Genomic DNA, 24,972 nt, shown 5'->3' on the forward strand with positions numbered 1-24,972 from the left:
ATATCAAAAAGTTCCTATTCCATAAAATAGCTCTATCCTTTAATTGCACAAGGATATCCCTTCCAAAATCTATTCACAACCGAAGAGGCCCTTCAAATGCATCCTAGAGTACGAACAGATTCGAATGCATGAAAAATAAAAACAAAAAAATAAAAAATAGCCATTATAATGTTATGTTTATAGGCCTTTCACTATCATCTACATGTCAGTAAGGAAATTGTTCAAATAACAACTATTATTTAGCAGTAATTCTATTTTACGACCGTAAATAACAAAAATTAAAGTTGGCATCTAATATTTGCATTGTATGATCCAGTTTTTTTGATTTAAACATGTAATATTGTCATTTTTATTTTCGTTCTTGACCATTTATTCTCAGTATAATCACAAATAAAAGCTATATAAAAGGTCATTGTTCTAATTTTCACAAATCATTTTAATTTTTTTAATAAAACGATGGAGAGATACATGGCTCATTTATGATGCATGAAACGGGGGGCAAAAAGTTGGAGGAAACTTTTAATTACAAAAAATATCATATCGAGCATATCTGACCTAATATCAATCATTGCAACTGTACTGCTATAACAATTAATCTTGCTTTGGCAGGAGGCAATTTTAATAGCATCATGGTTTTAGTAAAACCTCAGATCTGTGATTTGAGGGTATCAACTCATTGCTTAAAAGCCCGGCGATCCAACTCAAGAATCGCTCGGCCAGGTACGATTAGTTAGACTCTTGGTTGGATTATTTATGTTCTAGTAAACAATTTAATCGAAAATTTGGCGATCCAATTTGATAACTCGGTCGAGTTTTTGAATGGATCGTACTTCCAACTTAGTCAGATTTTCGAAATTATTCTTATAACGATCTATATTTCATACACTTGGATTTATATAATTATTATTTAGTACTTTGTATTTATATTTTTATATTATTTTATATTGCTTTGGTACTACATGCATTATACATATTCGTATGTAATTTGTATATATATTAAATATAAATACATAAATTTGTACTTTTGTTACTTGTATATAGTATTAGATATTTGTATTACTTAGATATTATATTATTTTACATTAATTATTTTTGTATTGATTTGTAAGTCAACTTGTCCAAATCGCTAACCCACTCGAGTTGTTGGAAATCCAAATGAATTGAGTTCTTGTGTTTTTAAATATTATCTAGTTTTAGATATAACATTTGTGAAATGCCTTGTTCCAATTTTCGAAAGATCCAACTAAATTGTGCACATATGAAACAATAGCAGATATCTGGATGATGCAAGAGTGTATGTTCCATCCTATCCAATTCTTGCCTACTCATATGCCAATCAATCACGCTTGTGTTGTGATCCTTTAAAGTGCATCTTTTGCATCACAGAGTGCTACGCATGTATAGATTGCCCCCATATCAAAATGGAAGGCTCTCACTCATTTTAGAAATCGAGACCGTCATGTAGAGCATGCAGATAGTTGCCAAACATGCTAGATACAGAAATTGTGTGAGAGCCATCTATTTATGAAATTCAAAATAGGGTGGCAATCATATGTATAACCATCTGCGGAGCAAAAGATGCATCGCATAGAATCATGCTTCCCTCTTTTCTAATACACATGCGACAGTTGATGTTGTATTAGACTTCTCCCAAGTCCACTAGGAGCTAGAGAGAATTATCTCCAAATAAAGAAGGTTATGTTGGAGTTGACCTAAAGTATGCATGAAGCATACAGAGTTAGCGCTCTTGCCTAGCACCTACTAATCTCACGTGTATATTGACATGTCTCCCTTGATGGACATAGCACATGTGACCAAGTCAGTCAAGTTGAAATTTAAAATTACAACCAACAAAGACTAAGCTTAATTTAAAGAGGGTACATTACTAGGGCTCCCTATCTATTTGATGACCAATTCTATTATTCTCAATGGTGTGCATCTGAAGTTGGATAGCATTATCAGAAATTTTCTATAGGAATCATTTGATAATTTAAAGAGGGTATATTTGATTTTCTAGGATCGTGTATGTCAGCCTATCCAAGATGATGGTTTGGGCATTTTTTTTTTTTTTGGTTGCCAAGAGTGAGGCACTAATGGCTAAATATGTTGCGAGGTTCCCTTTGGTTTAGGATGGTTTTTGGAGTTCATCCATGCAGGCAAAATATGGTACTGGGTCTCTTATGTCTTCCCCAGTTTGCCCTCCAAGTGGCTCTCCAACATGGAAAAGATTTGTTCCTATCCTGTAGTTGTTTATTCTAACATTAAATGGTGTATTAGGAATAGTGTATCTGTTGATGTGCTTTATGATCCATGGTTGTGATCCACTTCTCTAGCACAGTGGCCCACTCTTGTTGATATTGATTCATTACAAGGGCTTATGGTTAAGGATCTTTTAATTGCTTGTGAGAGTAAATGGAATCAGCCAATAGTTCCTCTGCTTTTTTGAAAGGAGTTAGCAGAAAGAGTTTTCTCTATTTCAATTCTGGGTGGCGACACCATGGACAAGTTGGGATGGGGTCGTGATACTAGAAATTTGTTCAATATTCTAGCCCACTCTAAGGGTATAAGTACAATATTCTAGTCCACTCTGCAGGGTATAAGTGCGATTCTATTTTTGGCCTAGCCACAGAGTATAAATATGACCATAGTCTAAGGCTATTGAGTTGAATGTAATATATTTCAAATCGAATTTATGATTACTTATACGAATATTTGAAAGATATAAATTTTTAATTGATTTGTGTTTTGAAACGGAATTGATTATATCTTTATATTGATTCATCATAATTTATATTTATATTTTATGTTATTATGTGAATTGTCTATCTAAAGTATTTATTACTTACTCGGTTGTCTAACCCATTATATGATTTCTTACTATTTTTTTGTAGATCCAGAGAATTAGCTCGACTTAAGAGATTTATCATAGGAGAGACAACATTTTGACATTTTTGTTTAGACTATATTTTGTTTTAGAGTTGATGCAAGATTTAAAAATATTATTGGTTTTGTAAGACTTTTGATTCTATTATTTAATTAGAATTTGAATATTATTACTTCAATTATTTCTACTATCTCATTAGGATATCATAATAAGATACCTTGCATGCTTGTGAAGAGAGTTTTCTATGAGTATACGGCGGTTGTTGCAACCCTCGGCTCATGATCTCGGGTCGGAGGTGTGACTCTTCTACCTTATTTGATTCCTCAGTACAGATCTCTATAGATGGATTAACTATAGCACCCCTCGACTCTTCTTGGCAATTTCGGTCATGATCTCTTTTGAACTTAATACAACATTCATGTGATCAAACTTCTTCTACTCCAGATTTTCTTCTGAACCTGATTGACCCTTAGGCTGATCAATTTTGCTACACCCTAAGTCTTCGAAACTTGAACTAATATCTAACTTATTAAGCTCCCTCTGATTCAAATCTTTATATTTGAATCAATTATGATTTCTTTCGAATTCTTAAAGAAGTTTGTAACTAAAATCCACTATTGAAGCAACTTTTGTTTAAAATGTCCAACATTACCTGAATTTTAGTGAACGACTGCAAGAATATCCCATGATTGAGGACCATTGGCACCATCTCTCCTCCATGGGGGAAGAATTTTTTGGCTCTTGTATATCCTGGATATAATTTTTTCTATCAACTGAAATTTGAATAATCCACATTACCTTCGTAGATTTTAGATTCAACTTTCTTTTTACAACCTCATCGTTAAGAGTATCTGTTGGCATCATCTTTGACTAATCCATGATATCCCATAAATCTTGTTTTTTTTCAGATAAGACTTGAGAATAGCCTTCCAAATTGGATAACAGTTGTTGTTCAATTTACGAAGAGAAATAGTAGTAGCAAAAGCAGTTGTATTGATGTTGGTGAGGATAGACATATTGAACCCATTGAGAGAGAAGATAGTAGCATTAGCCATGATAATTCATCTTTTGAATCACTACAACAAGAGTCCACATGCTTGCACCATTGTACAGCGAGTTACTGGATACTTTTCAGCCACACTAAGCTACGAACACACGAACTACTAATAATTAAGTAGCCGCTTTAAAAAACTATGCTCCGAATAAATATGATCGAAGCCGCAAACCGCTCATCACTCTCTAGCCTCACTCTAATACTATGTGGAACAATACGTTATGCAGAGTAGATCGTCCATGCCGGCCCAAGATCTAAAACAAACACCAAACAAAAAAAAAAGAGAAAAAAGATGCTGGAAGAAAAATAATTAGGAGAGAGAAAATATTTTATTTAAAAATTGAGCAATTCTTTAATAAGAAAGACAATTCTCACTCTTTCTTTCTCTCTTTTTTCGCGCCACACTAAAGAAGACACCAACAGTCATTTTAAATAAAGCATCAATGAGTGGGATGTTTGGTTCCTACTCAAATTCAACACTCACTAAAAGATAAAACTTATCATTACTAAAGAATAAGGATAAGTATCATCCACTAAAAGATAAGAATTATCACTACTAAAGGATAAGTATTCTAGTAGAATAAAACTAAGAATAAATCTTAAAGTTATTAAGACCAATGACCAACTAAATAAGAATCTTATTAGGATTAAAACTTGGCGATGTATCTCAACATAGTATATATTAGGATCAAAAAAATTGTGGGACAAAATGAAAAGAATAGATCGATAATGGATCTCAAGTTGAAATGCTATGTTGGACTATAATGAATACGAAGAAGTTTAATTCAGCTTGATTGGAGTTGAGTAGGTCCCACTTAATTCAACTAGAAATTAGTTTAAAAATTTGAATATGGTCCCTCAAACATAAACTTGATCCATATTTGACTCAGAATAATCAAACAACCAAACCTAGACCTACCAACTAATTGGTTGGATCTGTGTCTAAATTTTTAAATCGCTTAACTTAAACCTGGCTCAAGCAAGAGACTTGCTTCCCTGTTTTCTATTGTTTTTCTTGAGAAAAGCGAAGGCAAAACCTACCCAAGGATTTCATGAATACAGCAGAATACATGAAGGTAAAAAAAGAAACAAAAAAAAGTAGAGGAAGAAATATATAAATAAAAGGTAAAGACTCAAAAATAATAAAGATAGGTTACTAGGGATGCAGATGAATTAGGTCGGACTAGATCATAAGAGACTCTGACCCAATCCGGTTGCTTGTTTGGGTCCTAACGTTAGACACAGACCCAACCCAATAGAAGATCGTGTTGGCTTTGATTGGGTCTACGGCTAAAATTTTTGACCCAACGGGTCATTCAAGTTAGGTTGGGTTTATTTATAACCCGATCCCAACTCAAAAATTTCGGTCTGGATCGGGTCCGAGTCAGATTCCTATACTTGTCTTTCCTTGTACTTAATTTTTTTTTGTTTTTAATTCTATTCCATAGTTAAGTGGGCTTGGTTTTGGGTGGTGGCAGACATTAGAGTGAGAAAGAAATATAGAAGGAAGGGTTGTACCGTGAAGAATAAATGTAGGGGGTTGCATTTGAGAGAGTGAGATGTATCTAGGGCCGTCCTTCCAAGACTTTAGCTTCACAGTCACATTTGATCACCACATTGGGTGCAACCTCTCAGTTGGCCCACCATCGCCCAAACAACAATCAATATAGTAACTAGGCGGGCCTACATGGTTGCAGTTGAATAGGCCCATGATACTCAAATGTCATAGCCCAAGTAGTGCGGGCTACAACATTAAAATTGGGCCCAATAAATTCCGAACCTTCCAAGACCAACGGCATATCGGGTTTGAGTCGGATCGAGTTGGGTCATAAGATAGGAAATCCAAAATTGCCCCAAAAATTGAATGGGCCGGGTTGGGTCGTATTAGAATTTAGTAAATCCATATCCAATTTGGAAAATAGAATGGGTTCAATTTTAGAATATGATTCGGCCTCATGACCTCTTTAAATCGAATCGAAACGAGTAGGGCCAAATTAGGTAATGGGTCAATCCGGCCCATTTGCGGCCTATAAAGTTGCGTCCAATCATATAGTAGGGCCCGCTGAGAATATGCCATGTCGCATATGCCGGTGCCCATTTAAAAAATAAAAAACACGTGGCCCTCCTCTCATGACTTTGACGTAACCTTATTCCGTGTAATATTCTCTAGCACTCCATACTTGAACAGAAACCTATCATCCAATCGCCTATAATTTCTTATTTACTTAAATTACGATCTTACCCCACGAGTACTTTTTTTTTCTTGTTGTCAGCTGGTTATTCTTACAAGGAAAGAATTAAAGACAAAAATACCTTAACCTTAAATTCTTTTTTTTTTTTTTTTCCATTTCCATGTTTTCTGTTCAATAAGGGCGGGCTGAACAAGGATATAATCGTCGTTTCATCGTAACTGACGAATCCAAAGAAATAAATAAAAGGACATTCTCGTGCTCAAAAAGTAAAATGCCACCTGTATTCCATAGTAAATGACGTGTCACGTACCTGTCTCCATCTGACCCATCAATCCCATCTAGTCCAGTCCAACGGTCGAGATTAGCCATGCCCTCGTGTCCGCGACGCGGCCAGGGCGTGCAAACGCGGGAACGCCACGAGCCCTGGGCTCCAAGCCATCCCATTGGTCCACGTTTCTAGATTCTCTTTCCTCCCAATAAACATGCGCCACGTCAATGGTGACCTTTTCTCCCATAAAACGCCACCGCTACCGCAAAATTATGGCGTTTTCGTGATCCCCTCCGGAAGCGCGCAATGGAGGCTACCGGCGCCGCCTTCTGTCGATCTCCGGCTTTCTCCGGCGCCCGAGTCCGGCGGGGGGACGCCAGAGATCCCTTATTCTCCGGTGTCCGAAGGAATTTTAGAATTTCGGCGCTGCCGAGGGGGCTTTCCGGTAGCTGCGGCGGCAAATTCTTCGACGAGGGGCATCTGAAGTATTACGTGTCGCCGGCGAGGTGTGATGCGAGGAAGAAGGAGGAGAAGAGGAGGGCGAAGCTAGTGAAGGTTCTGGTGAGGGATCTGTCGGCGTTCTACTCGATGGGCTTCGGCGTGGAGGCCGGCGATGGGCTGGCCAGCGAGGTCAAGGGGAAGATGTTTTCGGTAATGTTTCTTTTCAATTATCTCTCTTTCTTCACTTCTTTTTTTGAATTTGATCTTTCTTATTCGATTTTTTTCATGTTATCTTCTATTGTTGTATGACCTTTAGTAATTAAAGTTGGAAGCATGATAACTTCTTTGTCACGTTAGTGTCGGATTGTATGATGAACTTTCGGAACTTCTGGCAGTCTCAGATCCTTATGATTTTTTCGGAAAACCCTTATAGGGAATCTATAATTTTTTGCCCTAGTTTTCTATTTAAGATTATTATCAGATGCCTGGATGATTTATTTTGGGACCCTTTTTTTTCTTCGCCTTTTTTTTAAAATCGTTTTTGGGGTCGCAAGTAGGCATGTATTAAGTAATTGGAAATCTTGGATTAAGTAATTTTGATTTTGATTTGATAATTTCGCAGTCCTAGTTACTTTCTTATCATCCATAAGGTTGGTTTAATTTTAATTAAAACAATTGAGGTTTTAACCAATAATCCGGGGAAGCTCCCATGTTCTGTTCATTGATGTCAAGGTATCCAGGATAATCTGTTCGCATGAATTTAACAATAGATGGATCTTTAGATGATTATTAGTTTTGCCTCTCTGAAACTCTTCGTGTCGTGCCTTTGGTTTCTGAATGCAGGAAGCAGCAGAGCTCTTGCTGACACAACTGAAGCAGCTGCGGGCTCAAGAGAAGGAGATGAAGAGGAAAAGAAAAGAGAAGAAGGCCGCAAAGAAGGCTGCCAAAATGAAAGATTGCGCTGATGACAGCACCTCAAGCTCTTCATCTGAATCAAGTGACAGCGAGTGTGAATCAGTTGTCAAAATGAGGAGCCTTACAACAGCTGCAATCCCAGAACCCAAAACTGACGCCCTGACGGGTCCATCTGTAACTTCTTACTGCAAGTCAACCTCCCTTCCTCTGAAACTTAGTAAGACAGGGGAGGGTATAGAAGAAAATAGCTGTACATTGAAGCTTGGAGCAGAGTGCAATAACACCAGCGCCACCAGCAGAAGTAGTGCCTCTTGTAGTTGTTGTAGTAACAGCATTTCACTGGTCGATAGGCCTATGGATAGGATTGAGGTGTGCATGGGAGGGAAGTGCAAGAAATCAGGTGCATTACAGTTATTGGAGGAATTTGAGAAGAAGATAGGTATTGAAGGAGCTGTTGTTGGGTGCAAGTGTATGGGCAAGTGCAGAGATGGACCCAATGTTCGAGTTATCAATCACTGCACTGATGAGGATAATGTTAAGGATGTGAAAAATCCATTGTGTATTGGTGTTGGCTTAGATGATGTAGGGACAGTAGTCGCCAAATTTTTTGGTGAGAAGAAGGGTATAGGTCTTGTGACTGCATAGACAAAATTTCTATCTTGTTCTTCTGTACCTGATTGCACATGATCAATAAAAATGTTTGTGGAGAGATTATTTATGAACTCAAGAGAATAAAATATATGCTTGAATTTAGGAGATTAATCTAAGAATTTTAGTCTTTTGCTTTTCTACTTTACCAGCTTGGTTACCTGCACGGAATTGGCAACTCACCCAGTTTGATGTACAGATTTTCAAGAAATTGGATGACTAGGTTAGTAAGTTTTACTTTGTAGCTGACACTTTTGATGTGAAACATGCGTAAATGAGCATACAAAGCAGATTACGATGAATTCACTTTCCACTTAATTAGCGTTTAGTTTGTGCAGGAAGAATGAAGAGATAATTTTTCACCATACATCTGAAATGCGGCAATTTGGTAGATAAAAAAAGACAGAAATGCTACAATAAACACCTGAACGATCACAGGAAAGAGGCAACAGAAATGCCGCAAATTTCAAGCAAAAAGATAATAGAACATTTTTCTTGTAAAAGCTTAGCATGGGTATTCTGTATTAACACAATATATGTAGTTTCAGGTTTTTTGATGGAACAGTAATCAACTAGGACTGAAAGTGGATCGGATTATATTCGATTGTTTCTATTTCTGTGTCCAATTTGGATTGGATTTAGATATTATTTTTATGTTTGATTGGATTGGAGTTCAAAAATTTTACAGATATGAATGCGGATTCATGTGATTTTTTTTTTATTTGGATCCGAATATTCGTATAATAAGGATAAGTAAAAAAAATATTTAAGCTAAATTAAATTAGAAAACCAATTAAGTGAATAATTAAATCTGAACTAAAGGGAATCAAGATATTGGATTACCATCATTTAAAACAGAATATCCGGTTTGAATAATTTTTTTCAAATGACTCTACATGCTTGAAAGACTCAAAGTTTTTGTTTGTCCATTTCGTTCGGGGTTTTGAAGATTCATCCACTTTGTGATTTTCATCCGACAATTGCAATTGACGATAGTCATAAAACGCCTTTGAGACACCATATATCCCGTTTATTTTGGTGACGAGCAATCTTAAGCAGTATATTTTTTATAAAATTAATTTTTATTATTGATAAATATTTGTTAAAATTATATTTTTTAAATTAATTTTTTTTACTGTCATATTTTTATTATTAGTTTTCATCATTGAATTTTGCTTAAATTTGATTAATATCCTAAAGATATCTGATTTATATCCATATTTGGATTAAAAAATATAAATATAATTAATATCAAATTCATATCTGTATGATAAATATGGGTATACTTAATATCCGATTCATATCTATATCGGTTTAGAATAAATATAAAAATTAATTTTCATATCAATTTAATATTAATATTTTATATTTATATTTATTAAAAAATATAGATATCAATATAAATATATTCCTATCCAGCCAGTAACTAATCAGCTCTAACCACAACCTGACGATGGGACATCCTTCTTTCAAACGCCAAAAGATAATCAGGACAAAAAAAGTCAACAATTTTTGGATTCAACTAATGTAGATAAGAACCGTATAAATTGGCAGTCCATCCCGCGTTATGGTGCTAGAGCTGCTGTAAATATCTTTAGATCCCCTCCTTTTTTTATCTATCATTTTCTGAATTTTTTAAACCAAATTATGGATGGAGGCCATCCAACCTTCCAACTCCATTCATCCTCTCTTTTATAACCCTAACCAAACACAGAGTTAAAGTAACGAAGATAGATATAAAGTTTTCATGACCAATGAGCTAACAAGATCTACATGATTTGAAATCTTGATCATATATATTCATCGAGTTTTATTTCATTTTTCTAAGTTTGCTTTTCTACCTAATCTTTGTATTTTTATTTGACATACTTCTAAGTTTGTAACTTTAGTTTCCACTTTATAATTTGTATTCTTATGTGAACTTATTTGTTATTTGCTTTTCTAGTGTATATTAATGATCTATTTTTTTATTTTATTTATTAATCTTGTCTTATTTTACAATAATTTCTACTTCTTTGTTTTATGCTTTAAAGTCGGTCTATTATCCATCATTAATATTATTGTTAAATAGTATTTAATTTCCTCATTTTTAAGTCTAATCTATATTTTTACATTTTTATTTAATAAAAATAATTAATTGATGCATAATTTTTGTATAGATGTGTGTGTGTGTGTGTGTATATATATATATATATATATATATGTATGTATGTATGTATGCATTTTTTAGTATGCCTTACGTGTGCTGGGCTTTTTTTTTTATTTAATATATGGGACTTACTTTGGGTAATTTATTTATTTATTTATATATGTTGGTGAAATGTAATATAGGCCCTTGAAGGCGTGCTATTGCTCAACCAGCCACTCGGCCGACAAAACTTTACCACATCTCGGAGGGCATCTTTAACTGAACCGTTTCCCAATTCCATCCTCGAGACCTCTCGGCCGAAGCTGCTCCCCCGAAACATAGAGATCTTGTCCCAATAGATACCGCGAAGCATGTTTAGAGCCTCCCAGCTTCCCTCCCTCTCTTGTCCAGCCGCCTTCTTGTCCAACCTAAGGCTCCCAATCCTCTCCTCCCTCGATTTCTCTTCCTTTAAATCCCCGCCCTCCTTTTCCTTCTCCAAATTCCCACCTCTCCCGAGACTGAGAGCACCCGTCGCATCCCCATTCCCTTCTCCTTTCTCCAGGAGGCCCCCATCCATGGTGGGTAACCCGAGGCTTCGAGGCAAAGGTTAGTGATTCTTTTTTCTTTTTTCTTTTTTTTTCTTTATGCTTTTAGTTATATGTTAGATTTTATGTAGAAATTTCGCATCAGTTCTGTTCCTTTTGGTTGGTTAACTTCATGTAATGGCTCTTCTTTGGTTGAAGTGAGCGATCACATTCCCTATTTTGATTAACTTCATTTGAATGACTTGTGTTGATTTCGTTTACAGCTTCATTTAGTGCTGGAAGTACTGGACGAGAGAATAAAGAGTTATTGGTTCAGCATTTGCTTGTTGGTGAAGACAACCTTAAGCTGCTGCTGGATCTCCAACAGCGGCTTTCAGGAGGTTTGTTATTGTGATGCTTCTGCATTAAGCTCAACTGATCTGGCATTACTATTTCTTTTGCTTGAACAATCGCTAGTGGTTATTCTGCTATGGATATGGTGGTAAAGCTTAGGAAATGGTTGAAAGAGAGATAGAGAATGCCAAGCCTTCATTGTTTTCTCCTCCTTTTTTTCTTTTTCTGGGCTGAGTTGAACCAGTCCAAAAACAAGTTGCAACTTCTCTCCAGGACCATTTTGATTCTTTTGACCAATCCTTGGAAAACGCAGGCAACCTTGAAATCAGAAGATGCAATATTGTATCAAAAAAAGAAATCCAAAAACCAGTGAAGTAGATCAAGGTCTTATATCTTAGACTAGGATTACGTACCAACTGAACATGAACAAGTATTCTAATGTGCAAAGAAGGGCCTGTTCATGTTTTGGAAGCTAAGTATTGGCTTTCTGGATTTTCAGAAGCTTGAGAGCAGCTTATATAATTTCAAGATTTGATAAAAGTCAGTGCCGACCGTGTGGTCCGGATAAGTGCTCATACTATGGAGACTTGATTGACATGGATGTAAAGGAAAGGAAGTAACATGATAGTAGGATGGAGTAAAAGAAGAAATGGAAATTCATACTTGTTAGTCAATAGGCATGGTCATTGGGTTGGACAATTGATTACTGCAATAGTATTTAGGGCATCAAGAAGGATCTAACCATACTTAAGGTGCTGCAAATTATCTTCTTGAGGAATGGTGCTACAAATCAACATGCACAACATTGAGAAGTTGACAATGGGGGTCTCCACATTAGGTTTGGGGATAGGAGAGTTTAGGCAACAATACTGACTAGCACAAAATGGGCTTAGGATGGGGAGAGGAGCAAGGGAGGAAGAAGAAAGTAATATTAAGATAAGGGAGGGATAAGACCAAGGAATTAGAATCAAGACAATGGTAAGGTAAGAGATATGGTTGCGAAGAGGATGGGGTAGATATGGATGCAATAGTAGGGTGATGAGATCATGGTTATGGTGGGAGAGACAAGAGAAAGTAGATATCACCAGGACCTCGAGAAGGGGGTTGGGGCAATCAAAGAGAACTAATCAGGGACTATGAACTTGGTTGAGAAAATTTACTACTACCCATTAGATCTAAATTTATTGCTTGCAGTTGATATTCATTTTATCTGTTGGACTAAGATCCATTGGCTTAGACAATTTGTATTACCATTTTTTAATATTAAAATGAGTAATGACTAGTATCTTTTTGACAAGTAAATAGTAGTTAAATATGTACATATGTTGAATATTATATACTAAGATTTATTAAGCTAGAGATGAGCAATCCAAGGAGTTACCTAAATTTCCATAAAACTTTTGCTAACTTTCGTCTTTGGTTCATGCCTAGCTTGTTTTAGATGGGTGAGCTTTTTCTGAGGCAAAATAAGTGGAATGCCACTTGCTTTCCAGTGCTTTGCTGAATTAAAAATATTCTTTTTTTTAAGCTAGTCCTAAAGGTTCTACTTTATGAATTGGTAATTATTCTTCAATGGAAATGAGAACAATGCAATCACTAGTTATAATGTGGGAAAATATGACATGACTATGCTCACTATGGCTAATATTACCTACTAGAACCAAGTTTTGAGTTTCATGGACCATGCTTTGCGGACTATTGAAGACCATTACATGATTAATTTCTATAGTATTCTATTGTTAGATATAATTGTCCAGTTTGATTGATGTGATAGCTATATATACGGGAGCTTATGCTAGTAAATACTCGATATAAATATTCTTGTGCAATCAAGACAAGGATAAACCATAATCATAACATGCACAATGATAAGAAGACAAATGTTAAACATTAACAATCACATATCATGACAGTTACAAACATTTACACTTGATCAAGGTAGGCAAAACTGGTATTAAGATCTGTATTGCTTGTCCAGTGATACGGTATGGTACTATGTTGTGCTGACTTGCAGTGTACTAACAAAGGGGAGTTGAAGAGGGAAGGGGAGAGGGAGAAGGAATGAGAGGAAGAGGGAGGGAGGGAGGGCGGGGGAGAGGGAGAGGAAGGGAAAGAGAGAGGGAGAGGGAGGAGGGGAGAGAGAGGCTGAGAGATGGAAAGGGAGAGGGCTTTTGAGCTCCCTCTCATCCTGCTATGGTGTAAAGAAAGAGTGGAAAAGATAGAGAGAGGGAAGGAGGGAGAGTAGAGAGGTAGCGAGGGAGAGGCTGAGAGAGGGAGAGGGAGAGGACTTTCAATCCCATCTCCTTCGGCTATGGTGTAATAGGCGCAAAGCCATTGTTTTAAAACGACATAGGGGCTTTGGCCCTTTTTTTCGAATTTTTTTAAAGTCAACAGTCATTGCTGACTTCACTAAAAAAATCAAAAAGAAAGAAATAAAGGGGTTGGGGCTCCTGTTTTGTTTTGAAACAGGTGCTCCATCCTTGTTACATGTGCTAGAGGAGAGGGTTCTCAAACCCCCCCCCCCCCCTCTCTCCCTCTCTCGGCCTCTCTCCCTCTTTCTCCATCTCTCTCTCTCTCTTTGCTCTCTTTCACTACCGACTTCACTAAAAAAAATTCAAAAAGAAAAAATTAAAGGGGTTGGAGCACCTGTTTTGTTCAAATAGGTGCTGTATCCTTGTTATGTGTGTCAGAGGAGAGGGTTCTCAAAACCCCCTCTCTCTCTCCCTCTCTTGGCCTCTCTCCCTCCCTCCCTCTCCCTCTCCCTCCATCCCTCTCTCTTTCCTCTCTTTCCTTCTCCCTCTTCTCCTCCCTCGTCGGTGTCTCGATCTTAGGGGCGGAACTGCATTAGTCCGCCCTGGTACGGCTCGGTATGCTCCGAACCGGGTGCTTTGGGGCGGAACCATGCACTTAATCGGAATCCTCACTGGCAAAAGTTAAAAGCTTGTCAGCCAAAAGAAGAACAAAGGCTTAATGAATAGGTGAACCAAAAGACAATTATGTTTTCAATCATATCTCCTACCGCTATGAATGTTGACAACCTTGCAGCATCTTTAAGGTTTTCTTCAATTACAATGGATAGTGGTAAGGAAAGACTAGAACCAGGGAGTAAAATGTGAATTGTCTCCAGGACGGACTTAAAGCAAACTCATGCTAGCACATGGTTGTCAAGAGGGTGGAGTAGCTGGAAATGTTGCACCTAGTCCCAAAGTTTTTAGTTGTGGAGATCTTGGTCATCTAGGAGAGAGTCCAACATTGAGATGGACTGAGATTTTAATTTATCTTAGGCGAGATGCGAAGTCCAGGAAAAATAGGAAATATCCGAGATTTCGAAGATCTAGGATGATATTAAAGGAACCAAGATCAGTTAATATAGAAAAGCCCTGGGTTAGCTTCCATGTTAAGCAAGTGATTTTAATATTTTAGTTAAACATCAATTTAAGAAACTAAAAGGTGGACTAGGAAATCTTGGCCAATATTTTGGTTATTATATCAGCGGATATATCAGGATATATCCTGATATATCAGTACATATCAACTGCTATAATGGGGGCTAAGGTATAGGTTATATCGTATTGGTGACAGTCTGATGCCGATATAAACTGATTTGGTCAAGATATCAGCCAAGAGGACTTGTTGCTTGGTCCATGGAATTGATAATGAAACCAATATCCAATACAATGACTTTCTTTGACATATTATTAGTCCAAATCTATGTATAAATATTCGCAATATGAGACTGAGGAAGTGTAAGAGAGTCAAAATGTGTGTGTGAAGAGAGAGAAGATGTTACTAAACAAATGGAAAAGGACAAAGATCGGGGAGGCTAAGGAAGTCAACATGGAGACAGGAGGGGCAATTGTGAAGGGAAACTTGGTGACAAAGAAGTATAATAATATTTATCTACGGAGTCTTAATCAATTTAGACTAGTAAAACGTTTAGCTTTATTGTTCAAGACTATAGAAACACATGCAGCCAATTAAGCAGGATTCTTTGAACAGTTAATATGTGGAGGAGAGCCATGTAAGTACAACTGAATAGTCAGGATATCGAAAGTACTGAAAAGGACTCTACTTGTCCCCAGAAAAGGATAATGAAGGCCTTCAATGGATTGGAAAATATAGTGTTTGTTATGGTAAACTATGAGGAGGGCAACTTCAACGATGATTAGCAGAAAATAGAGAGTGAACGATTTCAAGGATATAGTGGCACTTTTAACCACCAATTTGTCAATTTGTGTGCTGACATATAAGCCGAGTTAATGATGCACTTAGAAAGGAGTAAAGACTGAAACTTAGTACATATACTAAACTCTAAATTCGATGTGAAAATTCATAAAGACTTTATTAATTATATTGGTGGTGCTCAAAGTAAAAATATGTAAAGCACGAATGGTGAAAATATTATTAACAGTTTAACACCTTTTTAAAGGAATGAATTTCAGTAACGCTGTTTACACTGCATTAATAAGAAGAGTAACTGTTGGCTTTTTTCTGGAAAAAGATTGGAATAAATGGTGACGCAGTTTGTGGGCGAGGCCAAGACTGTACTGAATAACCAAGTCTGGTATGAGACATCTCCAATATATTTGATATTTAAAGATATTTACAGTAGATTGTCATACACTCACAAACATTGCTCTGGTGCATACTTTGAAGTGTTCTAATCTTAATATAATTTTCCAAAAAGAGTGCTGGCAATCTACCTCAAGTTTTATTTCCTAGGTTGTATGCTGCATCCAGTAAAAAATGTAATATTTGAGGCTTGACCCAATTAAACATTCACAGGTTTTTTAGCTTTTCTACATCTCTATCTCTGTTGATGGTCATTTATTGGGGAAATAATTGGAAAAAAAGTTCAGGTTACAACGAAGTTTTCATGCCTTTGCCCACTGGGTCGTTAGCTTGATCCTATGGTGTGCATGTTGTTATATTTAATTATTCCATCTATTGATCCTTACATGAGTGATCGTCTATCAATCTACACATGCTATGATATATTACAATCATCATGTTTCTGTTAGATTGTTTTTTTTTTCTTAAATGATTTGCAACTTTATATTGATTTGTTCAGGAGATGATCTAAGTGATTTGGCTGTGGAGTACTCAATATGCCCATCCAAAGAGAATGGTGGGATGCTTGGGTGGGTTCGAAGAGGGCAAACGGTATGCATAAGCTGGCTAATCTAAATTATTTTAGTTTTACCTAGAAAACTAGAATCATAATGATATGGCTTTGTAACAGTAGAATGTATGCTCTTTGTGTCTACATGTGAGATTATCAGTCATAACCAACAAGAACTATGGGAAAGTACACATATTTGTGTTGTCTTTGGGATATAAATTTGAGACATAGCAGCCAAGCAAGATCATGCTTCACTGTTGGTAATTGATATTGACAAAAAACCAGATAAGCTTGTATATTGATGAGAGCACTAAGAAACATAATAACCAAATGACTGGAACCCAGTTGATATGCAAAGTTCCATGCCTTAAAATCCATGAATCTTCAAAAAATGTTCAAAGAATGTTCATATACAGATTAAATAGCCTGTTCTAGATCTGCTTATCCTTGATACACTCAATTTATTTTCTATACTTCTGTATTGCACTGCACTCTAAGTCATGTCTTACTGTTGTTCTATAAAATTTTTCTTTATGTCTCCAAGATTTGTGCTTGTCGCATTATATTCCAGATGCACGACTCCACTTCATTCAACTAGCTTTAGTTCTATTACATGTATCTTCATCTATCTTCCTATTATTTTATATAATAGATCCTAAACAATAAAGTTGGTAACATTGTAGTATCTCTTATCCATCAATCTTAATTGATGTTATATCGTTATTTCCATTTTTATTAAATTTATATTGTATATACTTTGGATTTGTTCTATTTTTTTAAGCCTTGATCCTGAATATTGATTATGCTCGATGAAATTCAAACAATTACAACAAAAGGATGCTTCACTGGGGCTAAAAGAAATAGGTAATTTGTTCGGTTAATTTATTTCAAAATGCTGGAGTATACGTGAAAACATTTGCATAGTCAAATTGGTACTATTTGTCTAGTAACCGATAGTCAAATTGGTACTATTTGATTAGTAACCGACTATCATAACTGTTGGTTAAGGATTCACTTGCACACTAACTATTGTACCTAATTCTTAAGTTTCAACAGAAACCGACTATTATACTAGCTGTCTGAGGGTTCAATTAAATTCAATAACCAGAGGATTAATTTCAATCTATAAAACAAGAGCAATATGGGAGTTAACAAACATTTCAGCTGATAGAATATAGTTCACTATCAATTGCTTGAATGCTGTAAGATATAGGAGTGGCAATTTGTGACCTGACTCTGATGCAATGATCATCGAAGATCAGCTTCTAAGGTCTAAGGGAGCGTGCAACAGCTTCAAAAATCAGCTCTGAAAGCAATCACAGCTGTTCGGACCCATAAAGGGTTAGAGATTACAAGGCTATATCATAATTGAGGCATCTTAGGGCCTCATCGCACTGCAAGGAGCATCTATGAGGCAAGATGACCCCAAATATGTTGCTAACCGATTAGCCTGCTGTTTTATTTTCTTATTATGCTGTTTTCACATCAGTTTTGATCTTAGTTCAGAGATGTCACTGTTCACATTGTACTTTACTATGAACAGTATTCACTACACTGTTGTGCATAATTAGGGATCCTAAAGGTTTTAGTTAGTTAGTACGTTAAGGGGGTTTTGTTAGATATTGTTTGCTGAAGTAATTGAGCCCTAATTTGACTAAGAATAGGAAAGGTTAGGGATTTACTTAGACTTATATGGGGCCTTCTTTTGGGTGTCAAATAGTAATTTTCGCAGAAAATTTTGAAGAACTATAGAACTTCTTTGAAGCCTGGTTCGATTGTTTTCCCTTCCCTATCTCTCATATTTCTTCTTCTCTTTCTTGTTATCTCTTCGTTCGTTACTAATTTTGATCTCTATATCATTTTTTGTTAATTGATCAGTGCCATTGCTATATTCATTATCATCTGATATTCAGTTTTTTCTTCAGTATTCTAGTAGGATTTAATCACTGCCATGAAATATTTGCTGGTTGATGTTCTAGGTTCTCCTTGTTAACTTCTCTTCAGACATTATAGTTATTGACATGGCACAGGCTGGAGGGTCTAGCACAGGCTTCAGATTTTCTAGACGGAAGACTAATCAAGTGATTGATGCAAGGAATTAAATCTAAAACCTAGAATTTAAAAGCAATTATCAATTAAAAACCAAAGGCAAAGAGATCTACTTGTTAAACTAAAACTAAAGGAAAAGCATAACTAGCAGCTTCTTGCCTCGCTACCAAGAGGGCCTTGCTGTCACCAAAGACTCCACTAACTAGCCGCATCATCTTTCTCTATAATCCACCAGGGTCGCACAGAATCGACCGTGAAAGAGAAAAACGCAATATGTTCACTCAAGAAAAGAGAAGCTTATTATTAAATTTTCAATACTCAAACTGTACAGGATGTGGTATTTATAGGTCTGGAGCCCTTTCAAAGCTAGGGACATCTAGGTATCTCAGAGTTTGAAAATAATAAGAAAAGCTACTACTAAGCTAACTAAAGTAAGCAAATTCGCCTCTCTTGACCTTCTAGAAGAAAATTGCTTCTGACAGTAACCTATCTGCTACCACAATCCTTCAGATGTCAGTTATGGCCCGTCAAATCAACTGAAGGTGACTAGATCCACCGTTGATTGCCCTGGATTTGGAGTTTATCTTGGAGTAAAGGTAGGAGCCTTTTGATGGTAGGAAGCTACCATAGGATACTTTTTGATGGTGGCTAGCTCACTTTAAGTTGTGTTCTGATGGCACTCTATTATTTGTCAGTAGGGTTTTGTGTCCTAGTGCTTTATTTTAGGGCTTGCCTTGGTTTCGGCTTGGTCCTCCTGCCTGTTAAGTCTGATGTATTGACTACTGACATCAGATTATATGCATATGTCCAAATATTAAATGGAGTCTGAAAATCCTAGATTTTAATTTTCTTCCCTCCATACATAGACCTACAAGAAGATTTGGTCAATCCGAGAAAACTATGATTAGTTCTTTGCTGTCTTGTTCTCAGATCTTGGATAATATGCAATGAAGCTGCTTCAAACTGAAGCTATCCTATTCCTAGGGTCCTCCCATGCATCGCAGATGAACCCTAAGTTGTTCAGCATCAGATTTCCCGAATGACTGTAACCGACTTGAGATAAATGGGTTCGAGTTTGGCATAAATGATTTTGGATTGTAGACGGGTTGACCTGACTTAACTACTTATTAAATAGATCAGGTTCAGTTCAAAGTCCGACTCCTCGAACGCATTTCAATCTTTTTAATATTTGGGTCAGGTTTTAAATGCTATGGGACAGGGGTGTCCCGATTCCTCCATGGAATGGGACACCCTGTGCATTGTCATATCTTGGTTGAGCATCCTAGTCCTTACTTGTGACATCCTTTTTATATTATTTTAACTTAATTTTTATTAGAAACTTTTTTGTTTTATTTGTTTTTAAATATATTTGGATGGGGGTTTGATGATTGATGGCCATCAATGGGCCCTGATCCCACTTTAAAACCCAAATTGGAAGGAAACACACCTCGGGTGCTAGGGTTCCACTTAATTTGAAAAATATACATGAGAGCACAGGGGATGTCCCTAGCAAACAGAAGCAGATCCCAGATTGAAGCCTGCTGCTCTGCTGTCTCTCTTCACCATAATGCCAAGTAGGTTCCCATCGTCTCTCTCCCTTCTTATTTCCTTCCTTTGTTTCTTTTCTTCTTCCTTTCTTTTCGCCTTCTTTCCTTTTCTTTCATTTTCTTCTTCCTTCCTTCTTTGTTCTTCTTTATTTTCTTCATTATTCCTTATTTTCTTTCCTTTTCTTCTTTGTTCCTTTAGCCCGTTCTATTCCGTTTCTTTGTTCTTCTTCTTCTTCCTCCTCCACCTCTTCTTCTTCTTCTTCTTCCTCCTCCTCCTTCGTGGCTTCTTTCTTTTTTCCTCCACTTGGCTAATTTGAGTGCCTTTTCCAACTGGTCTATCCAGAGATAGAGGAGGCTAATAACCACGGGAGTTTATCTATTTAGCCATGCCAGTGGATTGGGAGTTCTAGTCCTCATCAACCATGGGACAAATTAGTGGATCACCCATACTTGTTGGTGTCTCTGACGGGATGAACGTAGGACGGTTGGGGTGTCTTGCCTGCAAAAGGTACTGTGTCTTAAAATGGACTGAATGTTCTTTGGTTTTCTGGTTTTAACGACTGATGTGATTTTGCATTTACTATCTTGAATAAAATCTTGTACAAAGGGATTAGGGAGATTTTTTATATTTGATATATTAGCTTCAAACTTGATTTGCATATCTTAACATCAATTGTCCTATCCTTTATGGTGTTTTGAGGCACATAATTACACTCTGTCATATCTATATTTGCAAATAAACATAGCTATTAATATGTGAAATTTTTTCCATGAAATCTGACCAGGTGCCAGAATTTGAGGAAGCTGTATTTAATGCTCCTTTAAATAAAGTTGTGCGTTGCAAGACTAAATTTGGCTGGCACCTCTTGCAAGTGCTTTCTGAGAGGTAGACAACCAGACCATTCTTTGCATTCAAAGCTTTGCTTCATATTGAGCAAATAGTCCACACTCTAGAATAACTCCTTTGTTGAACATGTTGCAATGCCAGGGAAGAATCTATACTACAGGATATTGAGCCAGAAGAACTTCATTCAAAAATGCAAGATCCAAGTTTCATTGAGGGAGCTCAGTTGATAGATGTCCGAGAACCTGAAGAAGTGTATGTATCCTTTTATTTCTGTCCCTCATTTTGTGATCAACATGAACTCATCCACAACATCTGTGGTATCATGGGCATCTTATGCTTGCCAAATCTCGTAGCAGGATCAAATAACAAATCAAGAATCATGAGTAACACCAATTGATAGATTTCCAGCATATTGGAATTTGGCATTTGCTATGAATTTGTCTAGAGGTGTGGGCTTAGCTCAAGCATGACTCAAATATTGAAATGCTTGTGAGTTGTGACGGTAAGATTTTGACATGAAAACTTTTTTCCGTAATTAACATTCTTGGTAAATTGGTGAGGAAGTAAAATAGAGATTATTCGTACCGAACTCCAATATGTAAAATAATGAACTTATTTTTATATAAGTTGATAAAGTAATTACTTTCTGTCTGTTATACATTATTTATATTTTTTCCAATTTATATTGAATAACATTATATTAATATAATAATCAATCACTTCTTTGAAATGGCATGATGTGAATATAACAAACTTAATGCGTACTTTAATTACGAACTTGAAGAAAGCTGGGGTTTGTTTGCAGAAATTACTCTATGAAATATTTGAAATACAGAGTTTTATTCACTTCTATTTTGTGGTTGTTTGTATAGGGCTCTTCGCCATCAATGATCTACCAAGATTACTGGGTGAAAAAATAAAGAACTAATAAACAAAAAAGCTTTCAAGTTTTTGATAAGAAATAGTAGATATTTCTTTAATTACTACAGTTGGCAAGTAAATTCTCAAGCCTGCAGCGGCCGCTCAATGCTGTAAGTTAGTATGTAGTCACCTGCTAGTGATTGGTTTTCCCATTGTTGATTTTGTTCAACTCAGTCTTCTGATGGATGATTTGTTTATGGAGCTCCCCTTATCAGCCTATTTTATCTTATGATGCTAATGTTCACATATGAATGTTTCATGGTTTGAATTTGTTGCTATTACAACAGTGAAACTCATGGTCCTTGCTGCTTTGGCCAAAGAGTTCTTGTACTTTGATTTATAAAATTAGCATTGATGATTTCCTTGACTATAGTTTGTGTGTCCACCGACATGCACGCCCTGCATCCATGCATGTATGCATGTGCTTCTTTTGAAAATTTCACTTTGTTTTAGAGGCAAATTCTTGGCACTATGGAAAGAAAATATTAGCAGAAATTGGGAGTGTTAATTTGTTCTTATCTGGAGCTGAAATCCTGCTGGCAATAAATTTTGACCGAACTTTGTTATCTAGTAGCTAGTTTCAGAGATTTTTGCCTTCAAATGTTCGTAAACCTCCCCATTCTGTTGATATATGTTGAAGGACTTTTGTTTGTTTTGCATGTCAGAGCTCAAGCTTCTTTGCCAGGTTTTAAAATACTTCCTCTCCAACAGTTTGGAACATGGGGATCTGTAATAACAGATGAGTTTGATCCTCAAAAGGACACCTACGTTTTGGTAAGTAGATATTCTTTTGGGGGACTATCCCTTCCTTAATTGGACCTCTTCTCTTTCCATTTTCATATTATACAGAAAAAATAATGCATAAAAAATTGCGGAAAGGGATCATCATATACTATCGAATCATATTGAAGAAAACCCTCACTAGGTATATGTTCTACATATCTTCCTTTGCATGCTCATTTGAAAAGAGATTCTTGCCTCCAATTTTCAGTATATATGGACAGAGTATGGGGTCTTCATATTACATTTTATTCTTGGGCATGCTGACTTGCGTGCATGATACCATTGATATGATAATTCTTTGCTTCGTTGTCATGCTTACTCTGATTTATCTGAACCAGTGTCACCATGGTGTACGGTCGTTGCAAGTAGCCAAATGGTTGCAGACTCAGGTCTCTCTCTCTCTCTCTCTCTCTCTCTCTCTGTATTTGTGTGTGTGTGTGTGTGATATACATGTGATCCCTCCATTTTTCGCTCAATGCATGCATGATTGTGGATATACACCAGCATGTGTATATTCACCTGATGAGAACTTTGGGCATAGGATAGCCTGGAAATCAGCATGCCGAGTCCGGCCTGGTCCCAATTTCGTCTAGGAGTGGAAGCTCTGGCCTGAGACCACCCAAAGTATGCCGAAGCTTCCTGTAATCTAGGCTGGGGCTCAGTCTCTTTAGGCCTTCATGCTCGGGTTGGTCTGGCCCATGACAGCCTAACTTGCAACATATTTATGCTTCTTCTTCTTCTTCTTTTTTGTGTCAAATGACTTTCAGGGATTTAAGAGGGTGTTCAATGTCTCGGGAGGGATTCATGCATATGCACTCAAGGCCGATCCTTCCATCCCAACATATTAAGCATTATCACCATTTGTCACCCGTTGGAAGAATTTGTTTGAATATGAGTTATATTGTAAAGTTGATTGTGGCAACTGGCTTTATTTTGGCAGTAGTTAGTTAGAGAATTGTGAGCTTGCAAATAAATGACCAGAGAAATGCAGGGGGATGTTGCTGAGAATTCGCAGTTTTCTTGTGAAATATGACCTTCAAAATACTTCTCAAGAAACAAAATTCTTGTTTTTCTTAATGAAATGAAGGAAACAAAATAGGTTCGTGAAAACTGGTAACAGAAGCATTTCTTTTACTGGTACCATAGTTCATTTCTTTGATCTTATTGTTCCTATCATAACAACTGTCCACTTTCTACTCAAGGACCTATCCATTTCTCAGTCCAAAAGTTTTAAAATGTGTTTAAAAAAGTTAAAAAACAGAATTTTGGAATTAATAGTTAATAAGAAATTGAAATTTAATGGAGGTGCAGGGATTCAAAAGCGGGTGCTCTACCATACGAAGAACACTGTTTTTGGATCAGGCAGCAAGAATCGAATTCTCGGCCTCATTTACTTTGCTATTTCAGAAATTAGAATATTGCATATATGCTTATCTTGTTTTTATGTTTTTTTTTTTTTAATTTTGTCTTTAAGAATGGTCCAATTTTGTTGAATGTTTTGGCCTCTGACCTCAAGAATATACTTTGTGAACTAGCATTTTGACAAATATGTGTATTTAGTATTGGAAATATATTTATCTGGATGCAAAAACATATGCACATTTAAATTTGATGGAATGAAAAGCTAGACTCCATCTGCTTGGGAGGACATTTTTGTAAAAGAAAAAAAGAAAAGCACAGTCCGGATTTGCAAAAATGAAACGTTTTCGCAAAACCCCCTTAATAGAAGCTTTCAATCAATTTTTCTCCGAAGCTTCCTCAAATTATGAAAGAGAATATCAATGTAATCATTTCTCAAAATCTTAAGATTGGCTTCTCAACTTTTGTTTGAGTCCTGTACATGCTGCAAGTGCAAGCAATTATATAAATATTTTGCAGCACCTTTATTTTGTGTCTCATGCATTGTGTGGGGGCTCACGGCCATAGGTTCCTCACTGATCAATCATCCCTAGCTATCAAAACTTCGTTTTCTAGCATGGACTTTCTTTTATGCTTCATTTTAAGGTATGGATCAATCTATCTTCAAGTTTCAGTCTCCTTTGAAACTTGAAAATCCCAAATGCAACAATATTTGAAAAGATTTTTTTTTTACAAATGATTGCTCCTTGTATGAGTAGATTAGAACCTTTTTTGGCATGCTTGAATGTTGGAGGGAAGCTCTTGATTGCCCATTTTTTGTTGGAATCTCAAATTATTGCTTTAGAAATGGTGGTTACTCTTATATTGAATGCCACTGAATGTGAAACTCTTTTCTCTTGTTTCTATTTATTTTCTATTTGTGCCATGTGTAGTTGG

The 24,972-nt window shown here is 36.4% G+C and overlaps 2 protein-coding genes across 3 annotated transcripts; both read left to right on the forward strand.

Moving 5' to 3' along the window:
• The first annotated feature begins 6,661 nt into the window (after window positions 1-6,661).
• On the forward strand, window positions 6,662-8,516 carry LOC103713290 (diacylglycerol O-acyltransferase 3). The gene is made up of 2 exons (XM_008800168.4): window positions 6,662-7,049; window positions 7,683-8,516. Exons 1-2 carry the CDS (start codon window positions 6,705-6,707, stop codon window positions 8,397-8,399), a joined length of 1,062 nt encoding a protein of 353 aa, XP_008798390.1. The 5' UTR covers window positions 6,662-6,704; the 3' UTR covers window positions 8,400-8,516.
• A 2,271-nt stretch (window positions 8,517-10,787) lies between these two features.
• LOC120110471 (rhodanese-like/PpiC domain-containing protein 12, chloroplastic) lies at window positions 10,788-23,787 on the forward strand. Of its 2 annotated transcripts, XM_039125533.1 has the most exons (8): window positions 10,794-11,136; window positions 11,339-11,455; window positions 16,480-16,571; window positions 20,912-21,012; window positions 21,115-21,225; window positions 22,560-22,668; window positions 23,016-23,066; window positions 23,445-23,787. In XM_039125533.1, the coding sequence occupies exons 1-8, from the start codon at window positions 10,902-10,904 to the stop codon at window positions 23,523-23,525; spliced, it is 897 nt and encodes a 298-aa protein (XP_038981461.1). In that variant the 5' UTR covers window positions 10,794-10,901; the 3' UTR covers window positions 23,526-23,787. The 2 variants fall into 2 exon arrangements, with proteins under 2 accessions (XP_038981462.1, XP_038981461.1); XM_039125534.1 differs by lacking the exon at window positions 23,445-23,787 and having other exon boundaries at window positions 10,788-11,136; window positions 22,886-23,021.
• The last annotated feature ends 1,185 nt before the right edge of the window (window positions 23,788-24,972 follow it).

Source organism: Phoenix dactylifera, chromosome 4 (genome assembly GCF_009389715.1).
Source record: "Phoenix dactylifera cultivar Barhee BC4 chromosome 4, palm_55x_up_171113_PBpolish2nd_filt_p, whole genome shotgun sequence".
In the NCBI taxonomy this organism is placed as follows: domain Eukaryota; kingdom Viridiplantae; phylum Streptophyta; class Magnoliopsida; order Arecales; family Arecaceae; genus Phoenix; species Phoenix dactylifera.

What these genes read in the sequence shown, in the direction of transcription:
- LOC103713290 (XM_008800168.4), top strand. Translation starts at nt 6,705, where the DNA reads ATGGAGGCTACCGGCGCCGCCTTCTGTCGATCTCCGGCTTTCTCCGGC. An exon ending in TCAAGGGGAAGATGTTTTCG is followed by an intron (nt 7,050 to 7,682) that starts GTAATGTTTCTT and finishes TTCTGAATGCAG; the next exon opens with GAAGCAGCAGAGCTCTTGCT.
- LOC120110471 (XM_039125533.1), top strand. Translation starts at nt 10,902, where the DNA reads ATGTTTAGAGCCTCCCAGCTTCCCTCCCTCTCTTGTCCAGCCGCCTTC. An exon ending in CCAACAGCGGCTTTCAGGAG is followed by an intron (nt 11,456 to 16,479) that starts GTTTGTTATTGT and finishes TGATTTGTTCAG; the next exon opens with GAGATGATCTAAGTGATTTG. An exon ending in GTCCGAGAACCTGAAGAAGT is followed by an intron (nt 21,226 to 22,559) that starts GTATGTATCCTT and finishes TTTGCATGTCAG; the next exon opens with AGCTCAAGCTTCTTTGCCAG.